This window comes from Panulirus ornatus, chromosome 51, assembly GCF_036320965.1.
Source record: "Panulirus ornatus isolate Po-2019 chromosome 51, ASM3632096v1, whole genome shotgun sequence".
Taxonomy (NCBI): domain Eukaryota; kingdom Metazoa; phylum Arthropoda; class Malacostraca; order Decapoda; family Palinuridae; genus Panulirus; species Panulirus ornatus.
This window is the reverse complement of record NC_092274.1, coordinates 3,598,357-3,624,777: the sequence shown is the minus strand read 5'-3', so window position 1 is coordinate 3,624,777 and position 26,421 is coordinate 3,598,357. Positions and strand designations below refer to the sequence as shown.

Sequence of the window (26,421 nt, the reverse complement as noted above, 5' to 3'; positions counted from 1 at the left end):
TGGCAATACGAAATATAGCTTCTTACATTGACCCAAATTCATGGATATGCATCTGGTCTGTTGAGGAACATGTAGTTTTGGCAATGTCCATAAGCTGTTGCAGTCAGCACCCAGGAGTTTGTTACATGCTTAAAGTTTTCCAGCAAAAGTCTTTGTTGTTATAATAATTTCTATTGTTTTCTTTACCAGTAATAAGTTCCTCTTTAGCATGTCACTCCTGATAACAGCCTCATTTTCCTCCACCACGAATCTTGTTCCCTCCCAGCATGTTTATACATTAATAGATTTGGTGTCATTCTAAGCTGAAATATATCTGTTGAGTACAAAGGGAACATACACAGGATCTGGGATTGAAATCTGAATGTCACTGCATACAGACAGGCTGCTTCATTAGGCCAGCTTACTGAACACAAGCTGTCTTTTTAATTGATTTTATTTTTCAATATCTGTATATCATTGTGTCAGCGAATATGTATGGAAGGGAGACAGCAGGCAGTCAACCTTTAACACCTCAGAAACTGCTGTCAGAGACTTTATATTATTTCTGATGCTTCCTTGATCTTTTGTTATCTGTACAAGTCAGAATTTTATAACAGATTCATTGCCTTTATGAGTATGTGTAATACTGTATCTTACAGTTTCATCCACTTTCTCTGATTTATAATGTCAGACAAAATCACAGAAACACTTTAATTTTGATAGTTAATTTCTTATATTTTTTAATTTCATAAGATGCAGTCTTCATTTATAGGTTGTTCTTATACAACATGCTGAAAAATTACAAATGGTATACGATAAGTTAAATTTGACTCTTAAGGCTGTCACACCATTCATAGCTTTAAGTAGAGAGTAAGCTTAAGGCTGTCACACCCTTCTCGGTTCTTAAGTAAATGTAAGTTTAGTTGGGTTTTTAATTAGATCTTATTTTCTTGGTGTATGTGGGATTTTTCCTGATAATGAGTTATATGCTGGTGCTTTACAGCACATTGTTAGTATAGATTCTCAAAGTAATCAAGTCATTAAAAAAATGCATATATGTTATAAAATGTAAAAGGGAAATTTGAATTAACAAAAATTATGAAAATTATGAATTATGGAGTTTTTGAACATTAGTGCTCTGTTCAGATCACAGGTTTCTTCACACAGAACATCTTGCACTTCTCCAAGGCACATAATAAGCTATGAAGGTCCTTCCAATGCTTTGGTCCTAGACAGTAAGAAACTGTCACTCAAAAGATATACCCATACATAAATAACTCCCATGAAATCTGCTTTATGGTAGTGTATACAGCATGTGCATAAATAAGACAAGGCAAGAGATGTAGACTAAAGACAATGAGAACTTTGAAGTGCAGCAAGGAGATAAAAGATTGGAAAAGAAAATATTGATACCAGGTACCATATTTTCTAAATATTATTGATTTTTCTGCCGTCCAACGTGGTTAAGGCCTCTGAATCAAATATGAATTTTTATGGTACTGTATGTATATGTTCATTTTTCTATCTTCTGAAGAATTCCAAAGTAATGCATGGTCATATCTATGAAAACAAAGCCATCCATAGTTGGAGTCAGACAAGAAGTGTCCTCCTTCATTCACATTATAGCACTGACTCCAAAATTAATGGTGTAATCTTATGACATATATGTTTTCATAATAGAATTTAATTCACTACCTCTAGTGTGAGGTAGGTACATCTTTTTCCTGTCAGCTATTAGGAGGAGCAGCAAAATTCCTTTCCTTCCCACATTCTATCTGTTGATTCAGTGATAACTGAATGCTTACAAGGACACTTAACGTTTTAGACAAAATGCTGTTTTAAACCCAATTCATATGTAATATGCAGAAACTGAAAGCTCCATTAATCTTGGAATTTGAAGAATATTCCAAAATATTCTTTTATAGGGAAGCTCTTGTTTTTGGTGTACTTGAATGGATGAATTGCTAAAAAGATCCTTTTATTACAGCAGTTTTAGGTATGGTATTTATTTCCATGTAGTGTTTTCTGATTGCTAAATCAGTCCTTGTCCTGTAGAATATCAGATGTGTGTATTGTTATTAACTGCCTTCCAGAAATTCCATACTGACACATGCCTTCATTCATTGGTATAGTTCTCTATTATGATTTGGGAAATTTCCCTTTGACATAAGCTGAGTACATTTTCTCATGATGTGGGGATGAGTACATTTGAGGCTATATTCTTCTTCCTGCCCCATTGGCCTTTTGATAGATGGTTCAAATGGAAAGGAATAGGTTGGACAGGGAAATGGGCAGGGTTAAAGTGTGATGAGTATTACATCACTCCAGAACCATTATTGGGAAGTTTTTAGAATGTCCGTTTGGAAAAGAATACAATGGCTGACTAGGACCCTATTGAAGGACAGATTTCAGTATTCTCATATGTCCTCCTAACTTCAAAAAGTATTCTTAGGTAACTGGCAAATCAAATTAGCATAATAGCATTTATTACCATAACAGGATATAGATAGTATACAGTGCTTTGCTGTCTGCAGTAATTGTAATGATGGAGATTGCCTATTTTATGATGTATGATAGGGAAGAGCATTGAATATTATCATGATTATTTACAAAGTGCTAGGTCTGGCTTTGTGATAGTAGTTTTTACTGATTTTATATGCTTGCTTGTCAGTGATTGTTTTAACAGATCACTTGTTTATTGATAACTGAAATTAGTTGCTAATTTTAAAGAGCTATGGTTGGCTGTCTGGTTGTTCAAAAGTCGCTAAATTAACTTCCAAATTTGCCATGACTTTAATTGCATGATTATTGGCATTATTAACTGTACAGGAAAACCCCAGTATATAGTAATAATTAAGAGAGGCTCCTTGTGAAAATGTAAAGGATCAGTTATTCTGCTAAGTACTGTACATTTTATATGTGAAAATACTCTCCTACAAAACTAAGATTAAAATTCTGAAAATATAATCAGACTGTGTTATGATATTGCTTGGAGTATTGATAAAACACATAGTAGATATATACTAGATATTATGTATTACTGAGATGAATATGATTTATTTATTAAATAGCATATATCAAGGCTCCCAGCAACTGTGCTGCCTCCAAATTCATGAAATGGGATATGATACAATAAGGCATTCATATATCTTAGTAATGAGAGAGATTCCATTCATGAGTCTGATAAGATTCCATAACCTTACCTCACACGTCATTAGTGAGGAGAGGGAAGTTGTGGAGTTTGATTGCTAATCTATATTTTGTTTTCAGTTATTTACATTATTTTTTAGCAATACAGGTATACAGTATTAATGGTACTGACAGAATGAAAATACTCATGATTAGTCACAGTATTATAACTAAGGAATTTTGCTTTATTTGTTTCCCATAACAATTCAGTGATAATTTATTTCAGTAATTATCATTACTGACAAACAAAACTTTCCCCATACTACTACTGCATATTCTAATTGTATTTGACTTTATATTGGGGTTCAACTGTGTATTTGTTATTAAACAGGTTTTGTGTTGGATGTTATGAATGTGAGTCAGTTTCAAGAAAATGTACGTAAGGAACATTTTGCACATGGATTATTTAAGAAGACTTGGTTAGTTCCAGTATGCGAAACAGACTCTAAAAACAAATTGCTTTAGCCTTTCTTGAGGAAAGGTAGCATAGACACAATAAAACAGGAAGTCAGAGTACCTAACAAAGTAGATTACTCCTCATTTATCAGCCATCAAGTGCAACATTCAAACATTAAGTTGACTAAATTGAATCAGTTCTACAAACTGGCACAGCTGGCTGGTACTTAGTGCCACTCCAGTTCTAAAAGACAATTTATTGAAGACAAACTAGTGAATTCCTTGGTTTGACATGTCTGTTGATACATTACATTGCCAATCAAGGACAAGTTCACTGTCTGTTGGATTACATGAAGTACACTATAAAACAGTTTGGGTTGCTGGTCAGACATTTCAATTTTGTGTCTGGTTGCTTCATTCATGGAAGATAAAGCTGTCTTAGATTATTTTGTGTCGCATTTGTGGAACTTTTTTTATGTTAACTGAGATGGCACGACAGCTGAGGCCCTAATCAAGGCCATCCATGAACATTTTATATATTTATTATTTTTTTCTAATATATTTAATCTTTGTCTCCCGCATTAGCGAGGTAGCGTAAGGAAACAGACAAAAGAATGGCCAAACCCACCCACATACACATGTATATACATAAACACCCACACACACACGTATACATACCTATACATTTCAACATATACATATGTATACATACACTGACATATACAGATATACACATGTACATATTCATACTTGCTGCCTTCATCCATTCCCATTGCCCCCTCGCTACACATGAAATAGCATCCCTCCAATGAGGAAGCGCCAAGAAGAGACAAAAATGGCCACATTCATTCACAGTCAGTCTCTAGCTGTCATGTGTAATATATATATATATATATATATATGGGGGATGAGAGAGCTTGGGAAGTGAGTCAGTTGTTGTTCGCTGATGATACAGCGCTGGTGGCTGATTCATGTGAGAAACTGCAGAAGCTGGTGACTGAGTTTGGTAAAGTGTGTGAAAGAAGAAAGTTAAGAGTAAATGTGAATAAGAGCAAGGTAATTAGGTACAGTAGGGTTGAGGGTCAAGTCAATTGGGAGGTAAGTTTGAATGGAGAAAAACTGGAGGAAGTAAAGTGTTTTAGATATCTGGGAGTGGATCTGGCAGCGGATGGAACCATGGAAGCGGAAGTGAATCATAGGGTGGGGGAGGGGGCGAAAATTCTTGGAGCCTTGAAGAATGTTTGGAAGTCGAGAACATTATCTCGGAAAGCAAAAATGTGTATGTTTGAAGGAATAGTGGTTCCAACAATGTTGTATGGTTGCGAGGCGTAGGCTATGGATAGAGTTGTGCGCAGGAGGGTGGATGTGCTGGAAATGAGATGTTTGAGGACAATATGTGGTGTGAGGTGGTTTGATCGAGTAAGTAATGTGAGGGTAAGAGAGATGTGTGGAAATAAAAAGAGTGTGGTTGAGAGAGCAGAAGAGGGTGTTTTGAAATGGTTTGGTCACATGGAGAGAATGAGTGAGGAAAGATTGACCAAGAGGATATATGTGTCAGAGGTGGAGGGAACGAGGAGAAGTGGGAGACCAAATTGGAGGTGGAAAGATGGAGTGAAAAAGATTTTGAGTTATCGGGGCCTGAACATGCAGGAGGGTGAAAGGCATGCAAGGAATAGAGTGAATTGGAACGATGTGGTATACCGGGGTTGATGTGCTGTCAGTGGATTGAACCAGGGCATGTGAAGCGTCTGGGGTAAACCATGGAAAGTTGTGTGGGGCCTGGATGTGGAAAGGGAGCTGTGGTTTCGGTGCATTATTACATGACAGCTAGAGACTGAGTGTGAACGAATGGGGTCTTTGGTGTCTTTTCCTAGCGCTACCTCGCACACATGAGGGGAGAGGGGGTTGTTATTCCATGTGTGGCGAGGTGGCGATGGGAACAAATAAAGGCAGACAGTATGAATTATGTACATGTGTATATATGTATGTGTCTGTGTGTGTATATATGTGTACATTGAGATGTATAGGTATGTATATTTGCGAGTGTGGACGTGTATGTATATACATGTGTATGTGGGTGGGTTGGGCCATTCTTTCGTCTGTTTCCTTGTGCTACCTTGCTAACGCGGGAGACAGCGACAAAGCAAAATAATAAAAAAAGAATATAAAAACATAAATTTGTAAATAAGATTCCACACAGTTTAACCAGGTGAAACATTTATGTCTTCAGTGCAGACTGTAACTTATTCTACTCTGCTGCAATGCACATAAAGTTTTTTAAGAGTATTCTTTGACATAAAAAGTGAAATGAGTGGTAATTTTGAAGGTGATTTGGTCCCAGTGAAATATTAATAGCTAGGATTCTCGTCATTAAAATTTCGTATTTTGTAGAGTGCAACAGCTTTAGAAATTATTACATAATGTGACGGCACAATTCTCATACAGGTGCCCTTGACATCATTTCCATATAAACTGACCACAGTGAGGATGAAAATTAGGCTCTACTATCTGGTATCAATGGTGCCTCTACAATTATGAATGACTATACATTTTGCCTCTTAGCAGAGGTGGCTGATTCAAGAATTTTAACAGTACACACACTGGCCATAATGAATAGAAAGAAACTGCCAATTCACATACAGTCTACCCACAGTAAAATGGTTGATTGGGATGTTAAGTAATTCTGTAAAGTCATATATGAGTAGTGTTTTATTTCCAGTAATTTTCTTGAGAGCTAAGTCTTGTAGTTTGACACATTTAGAGAAAGCCTTTTAATATGAGTCTTTCTTTCAAGTGATTTATTATCTGGAAATTCATAGTTTCTGATGGATTTGTGCTGGAATATTTGGGATACACAAGTCTTATTTTGACAGATTATGAAGCAGAGAAACTATTATTATATTTTCATATTTGAGAATAGAAATAAAAGAATGAGATTGCAATGTTCTCCTTGACTAATTTTTGGCTATGTTTTATATACCAATAATTCAATAGTTACAGTATGTTTTGCGATGGTGTTAAGAAATTTTTTTAGATTAAATGTAGACTATTGGATTGATCTTTCCTGCTCTGTCTACAATTATTAGCCATGTGATTAGTTAGTATACACCCTAGAGACAAGGGTATGCTGCTTATCTAGTATGCTGCAGTACCAAATAGGCTGGTTAGTGTCTATCTACCAGTTTCCCTATGGTGGTAAATGCAAATCAAGAGTTATCCCAAATTTTGATGAACTTGGATGTTATAACTTAAGATGGGCTATTAAAACATTTCTCCAATTTCCTTGTTTAAAATGGCTTATGTGTTTTCAGAATGTTTATTTATAGCTGTTCTCATGTATTATCAATAAATTTTTGTGTGGATGCATGTCCATATCATGTTGAATTTGCATATTGTATAATTTCTAGGACTTTAGGCTTTGAATACTGTGATTTTGTGAAGCAGTAGCTGCCTTCCCTTATGAAAACAGATTTACCATATATTACTTTATTTCAGAGCTCTCTTATTTCAAAAATCTGTATCCCAGGTGATGGGTATATGTTGTAGTTGGCAACTATCTTAGAGGGGCAGAAGCAGAGACATGGAAATCCTCCCCTGTGTTATCACTTTCTGAAAGTGGAAACACAAGGGGACAAAGTGAGGATTTTCCATGAAGGCTTGGTTCCTAATGTTAACTCACTCAGGTGAGAATGCACGTATAAAAGATAAGAACATTGTATTTTGACAGATTACAGTCAGTAGGAATAAAATTCTAATTTGATGACCCTTCATGCTAGCTGATGTCTTGGACAGACGTTCCAAATCTAGGAGCCTCATAGTTTGTTGTTTACATTTGGATGAGCTTCTTTAGAAGCTGGAATTAAGTTGCAGATTAGCTTAACCCATGTTATGTGGAACTGGTGCTTGTAAGGCAAGGTAGTTTTTTAGGGGGAGTCTCTCAGTAGGCTAGTTGTCAGGAAAGAGACTTCACATTTTATGGGATCTGTGCTGCCTTTCATCAAGATAGTTTGTTCAGTTTAAGTCTTATACTATAAAACTTCACCGTTTTTACTTGGACATCATCACACTACTGGACTTGCCTGTGAGCTCTTTTTATATTGGTTTGCTTTTGATAATATCATTATTGTTGGAAGCCTCTAGTTTTTTTCTTAAGAGATATTAGATGAATTTTCATTTTTAGCTTTTCATTATTCAATTTTGCATTTATCAGTTCAGTATGCAAATATTTTTATTCATGACAGAATTATGACATAACTAGTTTTGTCACTAGTGCATAGCAATGCCAGCAAAATTGTGTGATAATCTTTCATATTCTTATTTATCAAAGGTTAGTTAGAAATGGTCCCTTTTTTTGTTTTGTTTTGTTTTCATAATAGAAATTTGGCTAGACTTACATTTCAGTATTGTCAATGTGAAGATTTTAATGATCTAAGATTTCAGGCTGAGACATTAAATTGTGATTTTAAATGTGCCCCATCCACTGATTGCTTTCTGTGGATCTACCACAAAAAAGCCAGTTGAATACAAAGTTTCACTTTTATGATTACAGTGTTGATCAAGTTCACAAGAAATTTTTAGTATATTTAACTTCATCTATTAAATGACTGTAAGGAAAAATAAAAGAGTGTATTCCATATGAAATCTGGCTTCCTCTTTCCCCGTGTACTTTAGTGCAGTAAGAAACGTTTCAAGTTATCAGCAGTGATATATCTGGAAGAGATTTCATTAAGAATTCAGGAAGTAAGGTAGATGAAAAGCAAGTGAAGACAGTCATTACAAAAAAGTTGTTTCATCTATCAAAAATATTCATTGGAATTTCAAGTTTGAAATGAAACATTGCAGAGGCAAAGCATTTTTATGAACATTATTATTTCTCTTATTTGTAGTGGCTCTAAACTGAACCTAACAGCATACCAGTGATGCTCATACTCTAAGACCCACATTCACACACTTTTGAATGTGGAATAGATGTGAAAATGCTCTTGATATACCTCTTACATGATTCATTATTTGTGTCTCATTAATGACAACATAATGGTATTTAGGCATCTCTACAAAATGTAGAAAGAATATTTTTCATCTGGATGGCAATGAACAGATGGCATAAGATGACTTGTTGCCTTCTTAATCTGCCAAAGACATTCTTCTGGTGCAATAGTAAATTTATGGTGTTTTCTCATGATTTAGCAAGTGCTTAGTCAGTTGCTGCTTTGATAGAATGTAGGCTTGAGATGAGCACGTGTATTAACTGTATCATAGGTACTGAGGGTGTTACTGGACTCTGTTTACATTGGGTCATTCCAAGTGAAAAGTCTTCGTTGATGAGGTTGTATTGTCGTCAGAAGACAAATAGGGGTACAGTCTCCTGATGGAACTCCTCACTCCAAAGAAGTTGATCATTTCCATGCTGCTGTTTATACCACAGCCTTGAAGCTGTAGGAGCCCCATAAAAGTGGTGAGAATGGTGTGTGTGATTAGCATTATACAGAAATTTGATTATTGTTGATTGATTCAGCTAATTCTGATTTACCTATAGTGGCACTTTTCATTTTTTATGACTTTTAGTTGTCGTTAAGCCAGCAGCCACTCAGTCATACTAATGTAACAGCCACTGAAAAAGCCAGCTACACATTTGTGTAACACGACAGGGTTATAGGCATATGCAGAGATGAAAAGTCTTTGTCATGGCAACAGCGTCAATCAGTGATACAGGCAAGTGATGCCTTGTCTGAGGTCACCCAAATGGAACAATGATATGAAATTTTTAATTCAGCAGATCAGGTTAAAGGTCAGATTAACTTAGTTTCTTTTGTTTGTATTCCTTTTTCATAGAAGTGTCTTGATTCCACCATTAAAGGTTATTGGTGCGTCTTTTAATTAGTGGCTGTAGATGTTTTTCCAGAATGAGTTACCATGATATACAAAATGCTAGCGACCATTATGTGATTTTTATAGTAGTGAATTTGACTTTGATTTATAACAAGTAATGTATAACATTCATGGAATATTAGTGGAAAATTTGCCATTTCACTTTAAATCTAGACAAGCTAGGACCTAGGGTTAAAGTGACTGTATCCTTGGTTTGCTGAGTTTAGGTTAAAAAAGGAATCTCTTCTCAAAGTTTGTTTTTGCTCTCAAGATGCTGTAGTGTAGGCTAAGCATAATGATATTGATGATTGGTAAAGACAGACAACAAAGAATATCAGTGAACATAAATGTCTGTTTCTTCTGAAATACAGTTTACTAATTATATGTAATTCTTTAAGATAATGGAAAATGTACTGTTATTTGAGGGTGCCTCCATTAAGACTTTCCTTTTCTGTAGTACACTATCTGTTTTCACGATGAGACAGAAATGTGTGTGTCCTTTATGGGCTTAGGCTTTGCTGATGTTTAAGTAAGTGTGCTTTTATCAGTCTTAGGAGCATCATCTGTAACAAGGTATCTATCAGTTTTTTGAGAAATCGTTGCACATCATTTTAATCATAAAGAATTAAATCACAGTATCAGTTACAGGTATAACTACTTGATGGAAATAAATTTCGATTATATGGAATTTGGACAGAAATTGAAATTTAATGTTATTATCAAACATTGTTATTGATAGTTCAGAACTGGTTTTGTTTGAAAATGATTTCCAAGTGATGGTTCAAATTATGCAGTGCTTTCTACCAGTGCATGACCATAATGAATCAATACAGTACTGAGTTGAATTTGCCATTATTTTACAGATTCTAACCAGTAACAATAACAACTGAGAAGTCTGTTGCAACATTTCATGTAATTACCCATATTTGAAATCTAAATTTAGGCTATTAGATAAAAAAGAAAAATATATGACATCTTTTTCACAGTGAAAGCCACTTTACATCTTTCACAGTAATAGATGAGGAGTATTTCTTTTAATAATTTTAGGAAAACAAAGCATGCTATTTGCTATATTTTGTTTGCCTTTTCCTTTCTTAATGTTTCTATGGAATGACCTTTTAATTAACTAATACTGATTAATTGTTTTAGGGATGTTTCCTCACGTGGAATGTTGATGTTTAACCAGTGTTTATTACTTTTATTAACAAGAATTTTTTTTTTACAGAGACAAGTTGCATTTACATCTGACATAGAAAATAGGATGTGTTCCTTTACTATTTTTAATGATGGATGGAGTGGAATGGTCATCATAAGCACCACCTTAACATTATAATTGTCCATCTTTATTAAGTATATCAGTAAAACAAAAAATTCTTCCAAACAATGATTTTACTCCAAACTAAATCTTGTCATATTAACTTAGCATTGAAATTATGGTACTAAACATGCTGAACCAGTCTTCGGCATGGTTTTAGTGGGTCTATAACTTTTTTTTCTCAACAAAAACCTGTAGATGAATAATAATTCAGGAGTTGAAAGTTTGAATGTTCACCAGAGCAGTGTAAAGCAGTGTTCATTGCTATTCTTGACCCTCAAAATTTAAGCAAAGAATAGAAAGGAAGTTTAGAACCACAGTACAGAAAATGAGATGTGAGTTGTTTGTCCTAGCACTGGTACAGTAGCAAATTGTGAATTATGTATTTTTGCCCATAACATTGTTACTGTATATTCACAGTATTAACCTTAGAGAGGAAAAGGCATATTGATTGGCAACCAATGAAGTGTTACTGTATATTCACAGTATTAACCTTAGAGAGGAAAAGGCATATTGAATGGCAACCAATACTCTTCAAGAAGGTTACTTGGTCAAAAACATAGTTTGAAATGTGAAAATGAGAGAGAGACCAACTGAAAAGAATAAACTGTCAAACTGTTAAAATCAAAGAAACTAGGAACTGAAAGCTTCCATAAGTAAGCACCCTGTATGAGGTACTCACCTGTTGTAAACCATTAAGCCTATCAGCTAGTTAGAATTTACTCACAGGAAACCATAAGTGGAATGAATGGTAGTACGTGTATATGATGTTTATTTCGCTAGAAAGAGAGGAGAGATGGGTAGGGTTGTTGTTTGGAGATAGTGAAAGAGGGACAAGAAGTTAGATACACTGTAAGACAGACTCAGATATTGAGGAAATATGAAAGGGAAAAGGAAACGAAGAGAACCATAAAATGATAGCTCTAAGATGAACATCAACTTGATGTGAAATTGATAAAGTAATCATCATCATTGTACTAGTTAGACAAACGCATGAAAAGATATGCTTAAATGCATAAAGAATTTAAGGTGGGAATTTAAACGTACTTTTTTTTATACAAAAGTCAGTTATGTGTCGGTTTCAGATGTTTTATCAGGTGTGCTAGAAGGAACAGTACGGGCTTCAATACCGTTTATGATAATATCAAACATAGGCAAGGAGTTAAAGGAAAGTATGGGAAGATGCTATGCAAATGATACCAGAGTTATTGCATATACATTCAGAAAAAGACAAAGAGATAATGCAAAAGATTTAGATATGATATGAGAATGGACAGAGGAGAACTTGATTAAGTTCAGTGATGGAAATCTCATGCAAAAGTCATGGTATGAGTAACAATAAAACAGTGACACCTACAGGAGTCCAGCATGAAAAGATTGAGTCAAGAAAATGTTAAATCTCTTAAGAGTTATCATATATGCAAAAGAGGATTAAGATTTACATTGAGAAAATCATATGAGCAAGTCAGATGATGAGTGCTGTGATAAGAACTGTCACCATAAGACGTAGAAATCTGGGGATGAACGTGTTCACTGTATATGTTTGTTAGAAGCAAAATTGAATACTTCTGAGTTCTATGTCTAGCAAGGCAAGATTATTAAACTACAGAGAATTCTTCAGAAACACTTTTTAGAGGGAAGAAATGTATATGTTGAATAATATAATGCAATCAGTTAAAGTTATTTAAAATGTTATACTAGGATAAACACTTCACAGTATGGAAGAAACCAAAAAGTCTATAAGAATTCTATACAATGTATTATAAAGGTGCCAAGAAAATAAAAATTAGTACTCAAAAGCCCATGAAAAAAGATGGAGGGACTTCTTAATCTTTTGTGCATAAAAACTTACAGAGTGTGATTACTGAATCTTTTAGCAAAAACTTTATGAATTTTTGAAAACAGCCTTAGAGAAACCTAAGGTTGACAGCAAAACACTACGTGTGGCAGCATAGAATATCTTGTGAAGCAAGCAGCATATGTAGTAATAGCTATATGCTAGTTCTGCCTCATGGTAAAATCTTGTCACAGGTACCTATAGTTAGGTACTGCATCTGGAAAGAAATATACTAAGGCCAAAAAGTTTATATGAAGTACGATATGTGAAGTCATGAAATAGTGGAACAACAGTCGTGTAAGGACACAGGTTAATGATGTTCACCCATGATGGGCCTTTATGACTTTTTCAACCAGATGAGGTTTAAAGTGTACTGTAATGTTGAAATAAGGTAGGGCAACTTGCATAATTTCTCATGATAAGAAAATAGTATAATGCCATTCTTAGTGAAAACTGAACTGTTCTAGTAAATATAGTACTTATTTTTGTTTTAATCCTTTTGCATATGAACTGTTGCAAAGGCCCACAGTGAATAGAAATCTCACTCATCTTTGTAATTTACTTAAAGAAACCACATGGAATGATATGGTTCTGCTGACCAGTACTAGATTCCATATAATTTAAATGTTTTTATATTCTTTTGTGATGTAAATATTGGATTTTAATGGGAGTAAATTCAGTCAGTTTTTTTTCTTTTTTAAGTTATTAAACAAGGCCATCTTACCCCTAAATCAAATGTGATATTTTAAAGCTCTAGTATATTTACCAGATATAACAGTTGTCTTGTGTTGCTTATAATCTTTTGCCAATTAACTTCAACCTTAACCTCCCAACAGATCCCCTACTGCTCATTTGCTTTTGCTGCCCAAGAGTCCACAGGCACTTGGTCTCTGGAGGAGCCACCATTCCCACCTGTCACCCATTCTGCTAATATGCGGTATGATTGGAGGATCCTTGTTCCATAGCTGTCTCCGTCCCTACCTTCCCAGTATGAGGTGTGCTGTGATCCAAAGTAAAAAACTTTATTTGTTGTGATTTTGCAATTCATGCATTTTTCAGGTACAGGTACTTGGTATACAGTTTTCATTTGGTTCATGTGACTGTGAAATTTATTGTACAAGTAGATGCTGATATATCACACACTGTATTGACTAACACATGCTAGGTAGTGGACATACAAATAGAGTGAAATTATCCCATATATGTAGGACATTGGTATTAGGTGATAAACAGACAGCATCTTTGTTATGATGTGTAGACCTGGTGATACTTCATTTAATTTGTGTCGAATATTTGGGAGAATATCTTTGAATCCATTTTAAGACAAATGTTTTTGCAACGCATTTTTTTCAGGTATTTGTTACAGCCTCTTGACTGTTATGGCTTTGCTATATTGATGTTTTCAAATTCATAACTGTAATGTAGGTTTAAAGATTTTCTGTCTTGAAAACATCTCAAAACAGTCCCAGAATTACTCAGAGGTTTTGTTTGTGTGTTTTTATGGAAGTTCTAATCTTGTTGCTCATATGTAGTAACTTATCCCAGTCTTGAAATATCAAAATCCTGTTTTTCATTTGATATCTGGATAAATTTGAGTGTTGTGCTTGTAAATCCATTGAAATTTTAAAAATGATATTTATGATAGATAATAGGTTGGTTGTCTTGAGTCACCACAGAAGAGCCATCTTGAGAGAAATTTTATTTCGTATTCTTTCTCTCATTGTTGGTTCTTCGCCTTAGCCACACCCATCATTGGAACTTACTAAGTAGTGTGAAAAATACTCTCAGTGGTTACCAGTTTAAATTTTGACTTTTAATGTTTGCCATTAATTCTGCCTGCTCCTGTCTTTCCCTGCAACCCTGGCTTATCTTGACAATTTCTGTATTCATGCAAAGACAACACTCACTCTTTTCGCTTTCATACATCGTAGTGACATCTGCTTCACTTCTTTGATAACCAAATAATCATTCAGAATTCTGCAGCAAATGTTTCAAGCATAACTGTTGAATCTTCAACACTAAAAGTTTTGGAGATGGTCAGTTGTTGAAATGTTTGAGAAAGATTCTTCTTGCACCACCCTACCATAGACGTGGGAAAAGGTTACATGTTAGAGATATAGAGATATTATATTTTTATAAACAGCCTTGTTGTAACAAATTAGGCTTATGTATTACTTTATACATTTGAATGCAGAATTTCTATTTTTAATGTATTATAAAAATCCCAATCCTGTAAGATTTTTAAGAAGGATTTCCTTATGATTGTTATATATATTAAGAAATCATTTCAGCGACATTCAACATAAGGATTACTTTTATAGTTTTGGTAGATCATTCCAGTCTGCTTCGATAACTCTTGTTTTAAATGGACCTGTAGAATTTGAAGTGTTTAAAAGTAGTTCTGTCAATCAGACTCCAGTATAAGATGATATTAAAATTTTACTTTTCTTTAGAGTAATGGGGCACATAATCATATATCATACTCTACTATGTTTATATACTATGCATGTATATAGATGCTACTTATGATGATAAATGATATGAGGGAGATATTTATATAGGGGGGATGCTATTTCATGTGTGGCAGAGTGGCGATGGGAATGGATGAAGGCAGCAAGTATAAATATGTACATGTGTATATATGTATGTGTCTGTGTACGTATATGTATGTATATGTTGAAATGTATAGGTATGTATATGTGCGTGTGTGGGCGTTTATGTATATCCATGTGTATGTGGGTGGGTTGTGCCATTCTTTCATCTGTTTCCTTATGCTACCTCGCTATCGCAGGAGATGGCAATTAAGTATAATGATTTTTTTTTTTTTTTTTTTTTTTTGCCGCTGTCTCCCGCGTTTGCGAGGTAGCGCAAGGAAACAGATGAAAGAAATGGCCCAACACACCCCCATACACATGTGTATACATACGTCCACACACGCAAATATACATACCTACACAGCTTTCCATGGTTTACCCCAGACGCTTCACATGTCCTGATTCAATCCACTGACAGCACGTCAACCCCGGTATACCACATCGATCCAATTCACTCTATTCCTTGCCCTCCTTTCACCCTCCTGCATGTTCAGGCCCCGATCACACAAAATCTTTTTCACTCCATCTTTCCACCTCCAATTTGGTCTCCCACTTCTCCTCGTTCCGTCCACCTCCGACACATATATCCTCTTGGTCAATCTTTCCTCACTCATTCTCTCCATGTGCCCAAACCATTTCAAAACACCCTCTTCTGCTCTCTCAACCACGCTCTTTTTATTTCCACACATCTCTCTTACCCTTACGTCACTTACTCGATCAAACCACCTCACACCACACATTGTCCTCAAACATCTCATTTCCAGCACATCCATCCTCCTGCGCACAACTCTATCCATAGCCCACGCCTCGCAACCATACAACATTGTTGGAACCACTATTCCTTCAAAAATATATATATATATATATATATATATATATATATATATATTTATATATATTTATTTTTTTTTTTTTTTTTTTTTTTTTTTTTTTTATACTTTGTCGCTGTCTCCCGCGTTTGCGAGGTAGCGCAAGGAAACAGACGAAAGAAATGGCCCAAACCCCCCCCCCCATACACATGTACATACACACGTCCACACACGCAAATATACATACCTACACAGCTTTCCATGGTTTACCCCAGACGCTTCACATGCCTTGATTCAATCCACTGACAGCACGTCAACCCCTGTATACCACATCGCTCCAATTCACTCTATTTATATATTTATATATTTATATATATATATATATATATATACCGGGGTTGACGTGCTGTCAGTGGATTGAATCAAGGCATGTGTATGGGGGTGGGTTGGGCCATTTCTTTCGTCTGTTTCCTTGCACTACCTCGCAAACGCGGGAGACAGCGACAAAGCAAAAAAAAAATATATATATATATATATGTGTGTGTGTGTGTGTGTGGACATGTGTATTTGGGTGGGTTAGGCCATTCTTTCATCTCTTTCCTTGCACTACCTCGCTAATGCGGGAGACAGTGACAAAGTATAATGAAATAAATAAAATATATATATATATATATATATATATATATATATATATATATATATATATATATATATATATATATATATATATATATATATGTGTAAGGCATGTGTACGTGTAGGAAGAGAGGAAAGTGATTGGTTCTCAGTGAATGTAGGTTTGCGGCAGGGGTGTGTGATGTCTCCATGGTTGTTTAATTTGTTTATGGATGGGGTTGTTAGGGAGGTGAATGCAAGAGTTTTGGAAAGAGGGGCAAGTATGAAGTCTGTTGGGGATGAGAGAGCTTGGGAAGTGAGTCAGTTGTTGTTCGCTGATGATACAGCGCTGGTGGCTGATTCATGTGAGAAACTGCAGAAGCTGGTGACTGAGTTTGGTAAAGTGTGTGAAAGAAGAAAGTTAAGAGTAAATGTGAATAAGAGCAAGGTTATTAGGTACAGTAGGGTTGAGGGTCAAGTCAATTGGGAGGTGAGTTTGAATGGAGAAAAATTGGAGGAAGTGAAGTGTTTTAGATATCTGGGAGTGGATCTGGCAGCGGATGGAAACATGGAAGTGGAAGTGGATCATAGGGTAGGGGAGGGGGCGAAAATTCTGGGAGCCTTCAAGAATGTGTGGAAGTCGAGAACATTATCTCGGAAAGCAAAAATGGGTATGTTTGAAGGAATAGTGGTTCCAACAATGTTGTATGGTTGCGAGACGTGGACTATGGATAGAGTTGTGTGCAGGAGGATGGATGTGCTGGAAATGAGATATTTGAGGACAATGTGTGGTGTGAGGTGGTTTGATCGAGTAAGTAACGTAAGGGTAAGAGAGATGTGTGGAAATAAAAAGAGCGTGGTTGAGAGAGCAGAAGAGGGTGTTTTGAAATGGTTTGGTCACATGGAGAGAATGAGTGAGGAAAGATTGACCAAGAGGATATATGTGTCGGAGGTGGAGGGAACGAGGAGAAGAGGGAGACCAAATTGGAGGTGGAAAGATGGAGTGAAAAAGATTTTGTGTGATCGGGGCCTGAACATGCAGGAGGGTGAAAGGAGGGCAAGGAATAGAGTGAATTGGAGCGATGTGGTATACCGGGGTTGACGTGCTGTCAGTGGATTGAATCGGGGCATGTGAGGCGTCTGGGGTAAACCATGGAAAGCTGTGTAGGTATGTATATTTGCGTGTGTGGACGTATGTATATACATGTGTATGGGGGTGGGTTGGGCCATTTCTTTCGTCTGTTTCCTTGCGCTACCTCACAAATGCGGGAGACAGCGACAAAGCAAAAAAAAAAAAAAAAGAATATTATCCCTGGGGATAGGGGAGAAAGAATGCTTCTCACACATTCCCTGTGTGTCATAGAAGGCGACTAAAAGGGGAGGGAGCGGAAATCCTTCCCTCCCATTTATAATTTTCCAAAAGAAGGAACAGAGAGGTTGGCCAAGCGAGGATATACCCTCAAAGGCTCACTCCTCTGTTCTTAATGCTACCTCGCTAATGCGGGATAAGACAAATATGTATGAAGAATATATATATATAGAGAGAGAGCAGTGTATTAAATTACCCTTAGGGAATTGGGTATCCCAACTCTTTGCCATCCTGTAGAACTGGGTTTTGGGGATTCAGTTTGTATTAATATGATTCACAGAAAGTGTATGCCTGCATACATTTTGTCCACCTGATGTAATTGAGAAAGGACATCATGTTGATAGGTAATAGATGCAAATAAGGAATACAAATTGATTCATAGGCATTCTACATGATTCACCTGACAATGCAAGGAATGCAATTAATGTTGATGAAGGAATTCTCATCACTTGGCATTATTCTCCTGTCTTTACCCACCGTATTTTTTATTTTGTATTATATTATTCAATGTATCCTCATTGCTCATGTATCCTTTTTATTATATCATAAAAGTATTATCTCGTCATATATAGAGTAATATATTTACTTCTATTTCATTGATATATTCCTCTTTTGCTTTGTAATCTTTCCTTTCCTCTTGAACAAACATAGTTTACTGTTTAGTTTAAGGTGTACCAATTATTCTGAGTGTAGATCTTTTGCAGGGCCATAGGTTATCTGTGAAAAATTTGAAAAAGAAATTGTTAAGAAATGTTTCATTATAAACTGCACTGTACCCAATATCTGATTTCATATTTTTTCATGTTAGCTGAGATGGCACAGGCAACTGAATGCCCTTATCAAGGCAATCTCAGAAATTGTTTGTATATATATATATATATATATATATATATATATATATATATATATATATATATATATATATATATATATTTATTTTTATATATTTATTTTGCTTTGTCGCTGTCTCCCGCTTTTGCGAGGTATATTATATATATATATATATATATATATATATATATATATATATTATATATATATATATATATATATATATATATATATATATATATATATATATATATATATATTATATATATATATATATATACATACACGTCCACACACAGCACATATACTTACCTATACATCTCAGTATATACATATATATACACACACAGACATATACATATATACCCATGTACATAATTCATTCTGTCTGCCTTTATTCATTCCCATCGCCACCCCGCTACACGTGGAATAACAACACCCTCCCCCCTCATGTGTGCGAGGTAGCGCTAGGAAAAGACAACAAAGGCCCCATTCGTTCACACTCAGTCTCTAGCTGTCATGTAATAATGCACCGAAACCACAGCTCCCTTTCCACATCCAGGCCCCACAGAACTTTCCATTGTTTACCCCAAACGCTTCACATGCCCTGGTTCAATCCATCGACAGCACGTTGATCTCGTTATACCACATTGTTCCAATTCACTGTATTCCTTGCACGCCTTTCACCCTCCTGCATGTTCAGGCCCCGATCACTCAAAATCTTTTTCACTCCATCTTTCCACCTCCAGTTTGGTCTCCCACTTCTCTTCGTTCCCTCCACCTCTGACACACACACACACACATATATATATATATATATATATATATATATATATATATATATATATATATATATATATATATATATATATATTTCTTTTTAATTTTGCTTTGTCGCTGTCTCCCGCGTTTGCAAGGTAGCGCAAGGAAACAGACAAAAGAATGGCACAACCCACCCACATACACATGTATATACATAAATGCCCAGACACGCTCATATACATACCTATACATTTCAAAGTATACATACATATACATACACAGACATATACATATATACACATGCACATATTCATACTTGCTGCATTCATTCATTCCCGTCGCCACCCTGCCACACATGAAATGGCACCCCATCCCCCCCACACATGCACACAAGGTAGCGCTAGGAAAAGACAACAAAGGCCACATTTGTTCACACTCTTTCTCTTGCTGTCATGTGTAATGCACTGAAACCACAGCTATCTTTCCACATCCAGGCCCTATGGTTTACCCCAGCCACTTCACATGCCCTGGTTCAGTCCATTGACAGCACATCGACCCCTATGTACCACATCGTTCCAATTCACTTTATCCCTTGCACACCTTTCACCCTCATGTATATTCAGGCCCCTATCACTCAAAATCTTTTTCACTCCATTCTTCCACTTCCAATTTGGTCTCCCACTTCTCATTCCCTCCACCTCTGACACATATATCCTCTTTGTCAATCTTTCCTCACTCAGTCTCTCCATGTGACCAAATCATTTCAATACACCCTCTCCTGCTTTCTCAACCACACTCTTTTTATTACAATACATCTCTCTTACCCTTTCATCACTTACTCGATCAAACCACCTCACACCACATATATTGTCCTCAAACATTTCATTTCCAACACATCCACCCTCCTCTGCACAACCCTATCTATAGCCCACGCCTCACAACCATATAGCATTGTTGGAACCACTTCCTTCAAACATACCCATTTTTCCTCTCCGAGATAATGTTCTCGCTTTCCACACATTCTTCATTGCTCCCAGAACTTTCACCCCCTCCCCACTCTGTGACTCACTTCCACTTCCATGGTTCCATCTGCTGCTAAAGCCACTCCCAGATATCTAAAACACTTCACATCCTCCAGTTTTTCTCAATTCAAACTTACCTCCCAATTAACTTGTCCCTCAACCCTACTGTACCTAATAAACTGCTCTTATTCACATTTACTCTCAGTTTTCTTCTTTCATACACTCTACCAAAACTCAGTCACTAGCTTCTGCAGTTTCTCTTCCGAATCAGTGCTCTATCATCAGCGAACAACCACAGACTCACTTCCCAAGCCCTCTCATCCACCCTCTCATCAGCCCTCTATCCAAAACTCTTGCATTCACCTCCCTAACAACCCCATCCATAAACAAATGAAACAACCATGGAGACATCATGCACCCCTGCCACAAACTGACATTCACATGGAACCAATCACTTTCCTCTCTTCCTACTCGTACACATGCCTCACATCCTTGATAAAAACTTTTCACTTCTAGCAACTTGCCTCCCACACCATATACTCTTAATACCTTCCACAAAGCATCTCTATCAACTCTATCATATGCCTTCTCCAGATCCATAAATGCTACATACAAATCCATCTGTTCTTCTAGGTATTTCTCACATACATTCTTCAAAGCAAACACCTGATCCACACATCCTCTACCACTTCTGAAACCACACTGCTCTTCCTCAATCTGATGCTCTGTACATGCCTTCACCCTCTCAATCACTACCCTCCCATGTAATTTCCCAGGAATACTCAACAAACTCATACCTCTGTAATTTGAACTCTCACCTTTATTCCTTTTACCTTTGTACAATGGCACTATGCATGCATTCTGCCATTCCTCAGGCACTTCACCATGAACCATTCATACATTGAATATCCTTACCAACCAATTAACAACACAGTCACCCCCTTTTTTAATAAATTCCTCTGCAGTACCATCCAAACCCGCCACCTTGCCGGCTTTCATCTTCTGCAAAGCTTTCACTACCTCACCATATATAAAAAAAAAAAAAAAAAAAAAAATATATATAATTATATATATATATATATATATATATATATATATATATATATATATATATATATTTTTTTTTTGTTTTGCCGCTGTCTCCCGCGTTTGCGAGGTAGCGCAAGGAAACAGACGAAAGAAATGGCCCAACCCACCCCCATACACATGTATATACATACGTCCACACACGCAAATATACATACCTACACAGCTTTCCATGGTTTACCCCAGACGCTTCACATGCCCTGATTCAATCCACTGACAGCACGTCAACCCTGGTATCCCACATTGATCCAATTCACTCTACTCCTTGCCCTCCTTTCACCCTCCTGCATGTTCAGGCCCCAATCACACAAAATCTTTTTCACTCCATCTTTCCACCTCCAATTTGGTCTCCCACTTCTCCTCGTTCCCTCCACCTCCGACACATATATCCTCTTGGTCAATCTTTCCTCACTCATTCTCTCCATGTGCCCAGACCATTTCAAGACACCCTCTTCTGCTCTCTCAACCATGCTCTTTTTATTTCCACACATCTCTCTTACCCTTACGTTACTTACTCGATCAAACCACCTCACACCACACATTGTCCTCAAACATCTCATTTCCAGCACATCCATCCTCCTGCGCACAACTCTATCCATAGCCCACGCCTCGCAACCATACAACATTGTTGGAACCACTATTCCTTCAAACATACCCATTTTTGCTTTCCGAGATAACGTTCTCGACTTCCACACATTCTTCAAGGCTCCCAGGATTTTCGCCCCCTCCCCCACCCTATGATCCACTTCCGCTTCCATGGTTCCATCGGCTGCCAGATCCACTCCCAGATATCTAAAACACTTTACTTCCTCCAGTTTTTCTCCATTCAAAATTACCTCCCAATTGACTTGACCCTCAACCCTACTGTACCTAATAACATATACATATGTTATATATATATAATATGGAAGCAAAAGTAACTCACAGGGTGGGGGAGGGAGCGAAAATTCTGGGGGGTTGAAGAATGTGTGGAAGGCAAGAACATTATCTCGGAAAGCAAAAATGGGTATGTTTGAAGGAATAGTGGTTCCAACAATATTATATGGTTGCGAGGTGTGGGCTATAGATAGGGTTGTGTGAAGGAGGGTGGATGTGTTGGAAATGAGATGTTTGAGGACAGTATGCAGCGTGAGGTGGTTTGATCATGTAAGTAATGAGAGGTTAAGAGAGATGTGTGGTAATAAAAAGAGTGTGGTTGAGAGAGTAGAAGAGGGTGTATTGAAATGGTTTGGTCACATGGAGAGAATGAGTGAGGAAAGATTGACAAAGAGGATATATGTGTCAGAGGTGGAGGGAACAAGGAGAAGAGGGAGACCAATTTGGAGGTGGAAGGATGGAGTGAAAAAGATTTTGAGCAATTGGGGCCTGAACCTGCAGGGTGAAAGGTGTGAAAGGAATAGAGTGAATTGGAACGATGTGGTACACTGGGGGCCAAGTGATGTCAGTGGATTGAACCAAGGCATGTGAAGCGTCTGGGGTAAACCATGGTAAGTTCTGTGGGGCCTGGATGTGGAAAGGGAGCTGTGGTTTCGGTGCATTATACATGACAGCTAGAGTGTGAACGAATGTGGCCTTTGTTGTCTTTTCCTAGCGCTACCTCGTGCACATGCGGGGGAGGGGGTTGTTATTTCATGTGTGGTGGGGTGGCGATGGGAATGAATAAAGGCAGACAGTATGAATTATGTGCATGTGTATATATGTATATGTCTGTGTGTGTATATATATGTATACGTTGAAATGTATAGGTATGTATATGTGCGTGTGTGGACATGTATGTATATGCATGTGTATGTGGGTGGGTTGGTCCATTCTTTCGTCTGTTTCCTTGCGCTACCTTGCTAACGCCGGAGACAGCAACAAAGTATAATAAATATAAATAAATAAATATATGTATTATCCCTGGGGATGGGGAGAAAGATTACTGCCCACCACATATTCCCTGTGCATCTTAGAAGGGAGGGAACTAAGGAAGATGAGACCAGGTGGCTGGAAATTCTCTCTTCTGTTATGGCTTTCTAAAAGATGGAACAGTGCAAGAGCCAAGTAAGGAATTTTCTCTCTTAAGGCTCTGTCCCCTTACATCAGCATAGCATAGCACTCAGTCTCCGGTGAAGTGAGGGACTCCTTATTGGCATAAGCCTCTTCTAGTGTCTTAAACACATGCCCCACATCCTGTGACCCACCTTCCCTTCACATGACCCTGTTCTTGGCTGGCCATTCAAGGTACCATCACACAAAAGATACAGCCTTGTTACCTGTGTTGCATAACGTCTTTAATGTACACTTGTCGACCCTGATCCAGGTCTCCCATTTAAGCTATTTGTATCATTTTCAGTACCAGATAACATGTCTAAAGTAGGTTCAGGGCTAGCATAGCATGGAGATGCCACTGTGAGACTACCTCTTTCAGCCCCAAGGTCCTGTGGCTCCTCCTTTGGGTACTGTGGCCACCTTATGCAGGCCCTACCTCCACTGGGCCCTGGTCTTCTCTAACTCATGTCACACTGAAACACTGGCCCCATCATTCCTTACACATTATTCCCACCACTCCTCAAGATAGGCCAGACACCTTTCCCTATTTTCTTCCCCTTACCAGTGGGAATCCCTCCTGATCCATGCTCCATCCATATTCATCTCAGTCATATTTTAAAGATTCTGTCCCAGAATTTTGTTTTGCTAACTTCCATGTGGGAGGAAAAATATTCAGTCATTACGATATATTTCACCAAAACATGTTTAAAGATAAGCATGCTATTCATTTGGTATATCATGGAAAATTTTGTTGACCATAATCATCTGGTTGTGCAGTATTGAATCATTGTAATCCCTGCATAAAGGCATTCTAAAAACATTACCCATATATTTGAATGACGTATAAACTTCATCATTTTAACGGCTGAATTGGGTCCCAGAATAGCACTGTACTTTTTTAAGTATTAATATCCTTGGTTCACTAAAAAGAATGATACTTTCGATAGAAATTTCATAACTGAGCTGTTTAAAGAAATGATATTTGCAATGTATATAGCACATTACCTGCACTGAAAGGAGTTTAAAAGGAACTCTACGGATAAGTAAAACGTGGTTAGTCTGTAAAGTTTTTGGTATAAACTATGAAAAAAATATCATTAAGACTATGAAAATTTATATAATTAATCCTTTTGTAATTACCAATGTCTTCCTTTTGTTCTTACTTTTAGTGATAATACACGAGGAGAGGATTTCCAGCCTTCTGTCCCTGGTGTTCTTAGTTACTGTCTGTAACACACATTATATGTGTTCGTAGTTTTCTTTCTCCTGGATCCCAAGGCATATTCAAACAAAACACTATCATGATTTTTCTTTGTATAAAAACACATGATTGAACATGAACAATGATAGAAATGAAATCATTTTCTAGTAATTATTTGTTGTAAAAGTACCTTTATAACAACAACTTACAGATCTTTTCATGATGTACCAGTAAGTGTCCTTCAATTGCCAAGACCTTTCAATGGAATACCTAGCTGTAACCCAATAGTAAATTTTCTAAAATACTGCCCTTTGAGGTAGAATCTGCTTTTCATGGCTAGAATCAGGTAACATTTCCTACACCATAAATGCATGAAGTTTGAGAACAATTGCTTCACCATGTCATAGTATCCCTAAGTAGCACCTATGACCTTTCAAAGGTAAGGTTTATGTGTTATCTCCATCTCAGATCATTAATGGGAAAGTCATATGCCCTCATGATTTAAATGCTTATCTCCACCATATTCTGCTTGACATCTGTTCTACATGGTAATTAGATTCATGCAGTAGTTGTTTCACTGAAAGAATAGAACAGCTTGTGGATATAGGTAGGGAAGGGAAAGTCATGATTTTTTTATCTACAGAGTGATTCCACATAAAATATGGTGACCCAACCAATAGATTAGAATTACTCGATAAAGGTTGATATAAAAAAAATCTAGTCATGGGAAATAATGTTTTGGTGTTATTAGTTTCTCTGTCAAATGAATTGAGAGAGATCATTACTGTAATATGTCAAAGAGGGTCTTTATTGCACTACAGTGAGAGAAAACTGTACTAGGTTAGATGCAAAACCAGATTCTAATCAGTTCAAATACAGAGATACATATTGGTTGTGAAAACACCATAATAATTCATAACTATGGAAAACATGTAGTTTGTGTACTCGCCAAAAATACTGATGAAAAATACAGGTTGTGCCAAAAAAAAATGTACTCACTTTTTGACACCCTATAACTCAATTTTTTTTCAGATCTCAAAAAAGAAAAAAAATCAGTGACTTATAGGGTGTCAAAAAAGTGAATACATTTTTTGGGGGGACACCCTGTATTTATCTCCTCACCTCCAGACACTTGAGACTGTTTTGACTTCCAGTCATTTTAATGTTTGTTTCTACGACTGCTATGCTTCTAAAGCATTTTGCCTCCTTTAGTGATTCATTACTGTTATTTCCTTCAGGTCTGCTTTTTCAAAGCACTGTTTGTATCTGAAGATTAGTTTAGGATCAAATAACTGGTATAAAGTACTTACATGTGTATTCTTTTCTTTTTTGTCACGTACATTGCTCATGTGGGCTTAGTGTCACTTTTTTCAGTGTGTAGTACACTTTGAATGTCAAAGTGAGGGGGTCATAATCATTTCCATTGAAATGAAATCTACCCAAAGGTAAATCAGTAGTGTATATTCTAGTGCCATTAGTCATCTTATTTTAAAAATTAAGGAATTTTTAGCTTATTA

General features: G+C 36.7%; 1 protein-coding gene across 5 annotated transcripts in view; it reads left to right on the top strand.

The window, feature by feature from the left end:
- Epp (Ecdysteroid phosphate phosphatase) overlaps window positions 1-16,016 on the top strand; it is a 66,868-nt gene extending 50,852 nt beyond the window's left edge. For all 5 annotated transcript variants that reach the window (XM_071691840.1, XM_071691833.1, XM_071691834.1 and 2 more), the window contains one exon: window positions 13,421-16,016. In XM_071691840.1, coding sequence (XP_071547941.1) covers window positions 13,421-13,549 — 129 coding nt within the window. In that variant the 3' untranslated portion in view covers window positions 13,550-16,016. The remainder of the gene's footprint in view (window positions 1-13,420) is intronic.
- The last annotated feature ends 10,405 nt before the right edge of the window (window positions 16,017-26,421 follow it).